The 8,807-nt window shown below is 40.1% G+C and overlaps 1 protein-coding gene across 1 annotated transcript in view; it reads right to left on the bottom strand.

Moving 5' to 3' along the window:
• PAXBP1 (PAX3 and PAX7 binding protein 1) overlaps positions 1-4,844 on the bottom strand; it is a 99,109-nt gene extending 94,265 nt beyond the window's left edge. Inside the window, exon 1 of the mRNA XM_053705969.1 lies at positions 4,531-4,844. Coding sequence (XP_053561944.1) covers positions 4,531-4,786 — 256 coding nt within the window. The 5' untranslated portion in view covers positions 4,787-4,844. The remainder of the gene's footprint in view (positions 1-4,530) is intronic.
• Positions 4,845-8,807: the final 3,963 nt, after the last annotated feature.

Genomic DNA, 8,807 nt, shown 5'->3' with positions numbered 1-8,807 from the left:
GCGAAATGCGCATCAGGCGCTCTAGATGAATGCTGACAGTTTAATTGTGTGTATGTGCTAAACCGCTATAACTTTACACATTTACTTAATAGACGCTAATAATTGTGCTGGGACTTACGTCAGCAGAGCGCTCAAAAAACACCCAGCCTCTCACTTGCAAGTATTAAGAAAACGCTCCAAGCGAGTCCCAGTTCACTTGGAGTGCTGCCCGAATGCGGCCTATGACAGAAGCAGTGCAAACTCACTGATCAGTAATAGTCTCCACTTATTTTTACAGCTGTATAAAATGCACGATACATTGTGTATGCTTTACATTGTTTTTTTATTTTGTTTTTTTTAGTTTTACAGTTACACAAAAAAACATGTAAAAACAAATCACTCAACAATAATGTACATTATTGCAGGCACAGCAGAAACGTATAGCTTGTTTTATATTGTGCATCTTAAAGGGCCACTATCCTTATCTGAAGAAAAAGCAATGCACATGGGTGAGCCAATCACATGAGGCTTCTATGTGCAGCAACCAACCAGCAGCTGCTGAGCATATCTAGATATGCTTTTCAGCAAAGAATATCAAGAGAATAACACAAATTAGATAATAGAAGTAATTTAGAAAGACGTTTAAAAATGCATTCTCTTTCTAAATCATGAAAGAAAAAAATGTGGGTGTCATGCCCCTTTAACCTTAAAGGGACATTAAACCCAAAAAAATTCTTTCATGACTCAGATAGAAAATACAATTTAAAACAACATTCCAATTTACATCTATTATCTAATTTGCTTCATTCTATAGATATCTTTTGATAAACAAATAGCAGTGCACATGGGTGAGCCAATCACATGAGGCATCTATGTGCAGCCACCAATCAGAAGCTACTGAGCCTATCTAGATATGCTTTTCAGGAAAGAATATCAAGAGAATGAAGCAATTAAAATGGTATTCTCCATCTGAATCATGGAAGAAAAAAATTGGGTTTAATGTCCCTTGAAGCACATTACACAAAAAAGATCTGGGAGTGTGCACCGCTTTGGTCACAGACTATGAGAATACATGCGCTCCAAGATGGCAGCCCCTAGTACAGAGAGGCAGAGCTTCAGTATCGAGTACCTTCAAGATATTGATACAGTAGAGCGGATTTGAAGAGAGCTGCAGGAACAGGATGAAATGCAATAACATAGTGAATATTAACCATTCTAGGGTAGTTGTGCCAGGCAGTTTAATTTCCCTTTAAATAAGTTGTAAAGAATCTTGTTCTGCCATAAATAAAGTTTATTTTGTTGTTTCTTCTAAACACAAACAAATGATTTTAGAGATGAACTTCATGAGAGCCCTATACAATATCTCAGATAGAATTAAAAAAAAAATATTCAGAACGGAATTAGACTGTCTACATCTGGGTTGATACTGATTAACCCCTTTGTGGTGGAATAATAGTGTTCACATCACAGCCCCCCCCCCCCCCCCCCCGGCTGATCCTTGCCTAGGTCAATGGGGGAAAGCTGCAGGATGCTGTAGACGGTTGGACATGCCATGCCTTTTAAAACGGCGTTAAAGCCCAGCGCAGTTAGGACGGAATGGAAGTCCTAATGGCATAACAGGGTTAAGTGGAATATACATAAACCAAAAGCGAGGATTACAAGAAACTTGTTTTTTATTGGCCTCCATCTCCATATGTTGTGTGCACCACTTGCTTGATATTGTATTTATTTTTAAATATAACATTCAAAATCCCCATAAAATACTTAATTATGTGAGAAAAATACTTTGCAGTATATATTCATTTATTTTGCCCCTTTACTGTAATATAAACACAAAATCATGTTTTTTCCCACTGCTCCCAGGGAAGCTGGAGTATATCCTATTAATGTGTGTGTGATATACATACACATATATGGTTGCAAATGTCCATTAGTCAACTAGTCCCTGATAAGCAAGTCATTTCCATGGACAAGTGAAAAATTTGGCTTTTTTTTCCTTTTTAACACTAAGCAAGCGGACAAGTACATTTTCCTCTTTAGACTAATAAATTTTCTACCCAACTAGTAAACTATGGTTATATTTTTTCACGTATGTATGTATGTATGTATGTATGTATGTGTATATATATATATATATATTTGAAATGTAAATCTATTAACTGATATGCAGTGTTCATATGTGGTATATATCAGAAGTGCAGAATTTGATATCTGCAGTATTTTGTATATTTAATGATATCGCAGAAAATGCAACCACGAAAGAAAATCTACTTTAACATACACATTGCTTCCCCCCACCTTTTTTTTTTTTATTTGCACTCCAGCCTGATGGGAGTGGAAAGTCCACACTTTCCATGATTAAATTGTGGATTTAGGTATGCATAATTTCACATTTTATAGGGAATTCAATTTTCAGTTTAATATCCCTTTAATGTGATTCTACAGGACAAAAAAGGGTATTTTTAATTTTTTTTTAAGAAATGTAAAAAAACTAAACAAAAAAAACAAACAAACAACTTTCAAAACAGGTGGGCACGATCCCCCAACACCTTTCCAGACAGGAGGGCACGATCAGAGGAGTAACTAGAAACCACAGGGCCCAGGTGCAAGAATCTAAGAAGTGCCCCCCACCGCCCCCTCCAAAAAATGTGAATACATATTTTTTTTTTTTTTACATTTAACACAGAAAAAAATTGTGAGATTCATCAGATTACATGTCTGCAAAAGGAGGTACCCTGTGCCCACGGTCTGTAAGATGGTCTGACCCCCTATTACTGTGTGTATATATATATATATATATATATATATATATATATATATATATATATATATATATATATATATATATATATATATATATATATATATATATATATACATACACACACACACACTATTTAACCCCCAGTACTGTATATAGTAAGTTAGTGAAACAGTCTGTAATCTGCCGGTGAGATGGCTGGCCTGACCCTACCCGCCCAGTACTTTATAAAGTGACCATAGAAGTCAGAGACATGGTCCACCCCCCATACTGTATATAGTGGTACTGTATAGTGACACTGTTTACCCCCTGCCCCCCCATGCTGTAGTAACAAGGTCTGTAATTTGCTGGTTCCACAAACATACACACATACATGCATAAATACACACAAACACACACAGTCACATACATACAAACACACACACAAACACCAATGTAAAACAGAAACACTAACCCCTGTAGTTATGTCACACTCACATGATATCAGTGCAGGCAGTGATATGTTAATGTTTTTTTATAAAAGAATATATATATATATATATATATATATATATATATATATATATATACATATACATACACATACACACACACTGTACATATACAAAAAAAAATTTTTTTTTTTTTTTTATCTGGGCCCCCACCCTCAGGGGCCCAGTCGCACCTGCGAACTCTGCACCCCCGGTAGTTTTGCCCCTGGGCACGATCCCCCAACACCTTTCCAGACAGGTGGGCACAATCCCCCAACACCTTTCCAGACAGGTGGGCACGATCCCCCAACACTTTTCCAGACAGGTGGGCACAATCCCCCAACACTTTTCCAGACAGGTGGGCACAATCCCCCAACACTTTTCCAGACAGGTGGGCACAATCCCCCAACACTTTTCCAGACAGGTGGGCACAATCCCCCAACACCTTTCCAGACAGGTGGGCACAATCCCCCAACACCTTTCCAGACAGGTGGGCACAATCCCCCAACACCTTTCCAGACAGGTGGGCACAATCCCCCAACACTTTTCCAGACAAGTGGGCACGATCCCCCCAAACACCTTTACAGACAGGTGGGCACGATCCCCCCCAAACACCTTTACAGACAGGTGGGCACGATCCCCCCCTAACACCTTTACAGACAGGTAGGCACGATCCCCCCCTAACACCTTTACAGATAGGTGGACACAATCCCCCCCAAACACCTTTACAGATAGGTGGACACAATCCCCCCCAAACACCTTTACAGATAGGTGGACACAATCCCCCCCAAACACCTTTACAGATAGGTGGACACAATCCCCCCCAAACACCTTTACAGATAGGTGGACACAATCCCCCCCAAACACCTTTACAGATAGGTGGACACAATCCCCCCCAAACACCTTTCAAGATAGGTGGGCACGCCTTCAAGACAAGCAGGCAGGCATTCATCCCCTCCACCATTCCAGACAGGCTGGCACTCAAGTCCTACGTCCATGTAGGAAGGCTTTAAAGACTGGCAGTTTCTCATCCTCCACCACCACTTAGTTCGGCTATACTGGTACCAGTTCTATCCCTCCAGGCAAGCAGAAAAGTGGGCATGCTGGCAATATCTCCACAAAAGCATGCTGGCATCCCCCACTTTTAAGAGAAAGGTGACACGGTACACCCATCCCTGCATAAACAGGCTGGCACTGAACTCCATCGGACACAAAGCGGCACTGATTGCACACTACCACCAGGAAACTCACAAACGCCTCTAGACCCCGGCAAGATAGACCCCCATCCAAAGCACCAACCCCCCCACCCACAGTAATTACCTTCCTCCTCGTCTTGGAAGCTGAGCAGACTGGCCTTGGGCACAATCGGTTTATTCTCTCGATTAATTTTCGTTGCTGGATACGGAATCTGCCCATTATCGAGTTGCGAAAGGCCCAAGGATTCGAAGTATTGTTCCGGGGACTCTGGTAGGAAAAGCTCAGCCTCCGCCGCAGACATCATATGTTCGACGTCCCGTTCTTCATCCTCGGAATCATTGCGTTTCCTCACATTAACCCGCCGTACCTTACGAAACATAACGAGTCAGCGACTTAGACACCGGCGACACAACGAGCTCAGGGCTAGAGATGCAGACACAGAGACTATAGTGGCGGAACACAGACAACTAGTGAACAGAACAGCAGCAGCGGCCTCTGGCGGCAGGAGGAGTAAATAGATACAATCAAAGATGCGCAGAAATAAACTAGTGACACCTAGCGGATAGAAATAAAACTAATAACGACGCCCAGCTAATAAGAAATTAATCTTCTATGCGCTAATAAATACATTTGGAAATGTCGATGTGTAGAGGAGAGATCAAAATAGGTACAACTACAGCTGGCAGAGAGGCAACTGGAAGACAAACAATAGCAAGAGGAGGGAAGACAACTGAAAATATGAGAAATTATTTTGTAAGTTTATTATGAAGAAAAAACAGGCAGCTTATTCTCTTAGAAGTAAACATTTTGCTAGGCACATATGTGCATTGCTCATTTACGGCTAGATTTAGAGTTTTGTCGGTAACGACCCGCGTAGCTAACGCTGGCTTTTTTCTGGCCGCACCTTTTAAATAACTCTGGTATTGAGAGTCCACAGAATGGCTGCGTTAGGCTCCAAAAAAGGAGCGTAGAGCATATTTAACGCCACTGCAACTCTCGATACCAGAGTTGCTTACGGAAGCGGCCAGCTTAAAAAACGTGCTCGTGCACGATTCCCCCATAGAAAACAATGGGGCTGTTTGGGCTGAAAAAAAATCTAACACCTGCAAAAAAGCTGCGTTCAGCTCCTAACGCAGCCCCATTGTTTGCTATGGGGAAACACTTCCTACGTCTGCACCTAACACTCTAACATGTACCCCGAGTCTAAACACCCCTAACCTTACACTTATTAACCCCTAATCTGCCGCCCCCGCTATCGCTGACCCCTGCATATTATTATTAACCCCTAATCTGCCGCTCCGTAAACCGCCGCTACTTACATTATCCCTATGTACCCCTAATCTGCTGCCCTAACATCGCCGACCCCTATATTATATTTATTAACCCCTAATCTGCCGCCCACAACGTCGTCTCCACCTGCCTACACTATTAACCCCTAATCTGCCGAGCGGACCGCACCGCTATTATAATAAAGTTATTAACCCCTAATCCGCCTCACTAACCCTATAATAAATAGTATTAACCCCTAATCTGCCCTCCCTAACATCGCCGACACCTAACTTCAAACATTAACCCCTAATCTGCCGACTGGAGCTCACCGCTATTCTAATAAATGTATTAACCCCTAAAGCTAAGTCTAACCCTAATACTAACACCCCCTAAATTAAATATAATTTAAATCTAACGAAATAAATTAACTCTTATTAAATAAATTATTCCTATTTAAAGCTAAATACTTACCTGTAAAATAAATTCTAATATAGCTACAATATAAATTATATTTATATTATAGCTATTTTAGGATTTATATTTATTTTACAGGTAACTTTGTATTTATTTTAACCAGGTACAATAGCTAAAATAGTTAAAACAATTACAAAATTACCTGTAAAATAAATCCTAACCTAAGTTACAATTAAACCTAACACTACACTATCAATAAATTAATTAAATAAAATACCTACAATTACCTACAATTAAACCTAACACTACACTATCAATAAATTAATTAAATACAATATCTACAAATAAATACAATGAAATAAACTAACTAAAGTACAAAAAATAAAAAAGAACTAAGTTACAAAAAATAAAAAAATATTTACAAACATCAGAAAAATATTACAACAATTTTAAACTAATTACACCTACTCTAAGCCCCCTAATAAAATAACAAAGACCCCCAAAATAAAAAAATGCCCTATCCTATTCTAAATTACTAAAGTTCAAAGCTCTTTTACCTTACCAGCCCTGAACAGGGCCCTTTGCGGGGCATGCCCCAAAGAATTCAGCTCTTTTGCCTGTAAAAAAAACACATACAATACCCCCCCAACATTGCAACCCACCACCCACATACCCCTAATCTAACCCAAACCCCCCTTAAATAAACCTAACACTAAGCCCCTGAAGATCTTCCTACCTTATCTTCACCATACCAGGTTCACCGATCGATCCAGAAGAGCTCCTCCTATGTCCTGATCCAAGCCCAAGCGGGGGGCTGAAGATGTCCATGATCCGGCTGAAGTCATCATCCAAGCGGGAGCTGAAGAGGTCCATGATCCGGCTGAAGTCATCATCCAAGCGGGAGCTGAAGAGGTCCATGATCCGGCTGAAGTCTTCTATCAATGGCATCTTCAATCTTCTTTCTTCCGGATCCATCTTGCAGACCTCCGACGCGGAACATCCTGCTGGCCCGACGGACTACCGACGAATGAAGGCTCCTTTAAGGGACGTCATCCAAGATGGCGTCCCTCGAATTCCGATTGGCTGATAGGATTCTATCAGCCAATCGGAATTAAGGTAGGAAAATTCTGATTGGCTGATGGAATCAGCCAATCAGAATCAAGTTCAATCCGATTGGCTGATCCGATCAGCCAATCAGATTGAGCTTGCATTCTATTGGCTGTTCCGATCAGCCAATAGAATGCGAGCTCAATCTGATTGGCTGATCTGATCAGCCAATCGGATTGAACTTGATTCTGATTGGCTGATGGAATCATGGACCTCTTCAGCTCCTGCTTGGATGATGACTTCAGCCGGATCATGGACATCTTCAGCCCCCCGCTTGGGCTTGGATCAGGACATAGGAGGAGCTCTTCTGGATCGATCGGTGAACCTGGTATGGTGAAGATAAGGTAGGAAGATCTTCAGGGGCTTAGTGTTAGGTTTATTTAAGGGGGGTTTGGGTTAGATTAGGGGTATGTGGGTGGTGGGTTGTAATGTTGGGGGGGGGTATTGTATGTGTTTTTTTTACAGGCAAAAGAGCTGAATTCTTTGGGGCATGCCCCGCAAAGGGCCCTGTTCAGGGCTGGTAAGGTAAAAGAGCTTTGAACTTTAGTAATTTAGAATAGGATAGGGCATTTTTTTATTTTGGGGGTCTTTGTTATTTTATTAGGGGGCTTAGAGTAGGTGTAATTAGTTTAAAATTGTTGTAATATTTTCTGATGTTTGTAAATATTTTTTTATTTTTTGTAACTTAGTTCTTTTTTATTTTTTGTACTTTAGTTAGTTTATTTCATTGTATTTATTTGTAGATATTGTATTTAATTAATTTATTTATAGTGTAGTGTTAGGTTTAATTGTAGGTAATTGTAGGTATTTTATTTAATTAATTTATTGATAGTGTAGTGTTAGGTTTAATTGTAACTTAGGTTAGGATTTATTTTACAGGTAATTTTGTAATTATTTTAACTATTTTAGCTATTGTACCTGGTTAAAATAAATACAAAGTTACCTGTAAAATAAATATAAATCCTAAAATAGCTATAATATAAATATAATTTATATTGTAGCTATATTAGGATTTATTTTACAGGTAAGTATTTAGCTTTAAATAGGAATAATTTATTTAATAAGAGTTAATTTATTTCGTTAGATTTAAATTATATTTAACTTAGGGGGTGTTAGTGTTAGGGTTAGACTTAGCTTTAGGGGTTAATACATTTATTAGAATAGCGGTGAGCTCCAGTCGGCAGATTAGGGGTTAATGTTTGAAGTTAGGTGTCGGCGATGTTAGGGAGGGCAGATTAGGGGTTAATACTATTTATTATAGGGTTAGTGAGGCGGATTAGGGGTTAATAACTTTATTATAATAGCGGTGTGGTCCGCTCGGCAGATTAGGGGTTAATAAGTGTAGGCAGGTGGAGGCGACGTTGTGGGGGGCAGATTTGGGGTTAATAAATATAATATAGGGGTCGGCGGTGTTAGGGGCAGCAGATTAGGGGTACATAAGGATAACGTAAGTAGCGGCGCTTTGCGGTCGGCAGATTAGGGGTTAATTATTGTAGGTAGCTGGCGGCGACATTGTGGAGGGTAGGTTAGGGGTTAATAAATATAATACAGGGGTCGGCGGTGTTAGGGGCAGCAGATTAGGGGTACATAAGGATAACGTAGGTGGCGGT

Source organism: Bombina bombina, chromosome 3, assembly GCF_027579735.1.
Source record: "Bombina bombina isolate aBomBom1 chromosome 3, aBomBom1.pri, whole genome shotgun sequence".
Lineage (NCBI taxonomy): Eukaryota > Metazoa > Chordata > Amphibia > Anura > Bombinatoridae > Bombina > Bombina bombina.
Note: the sequence above shows the minus strand (reverse complement) of the source record. Positions and strands in the feature narration are given on the sequence as shown.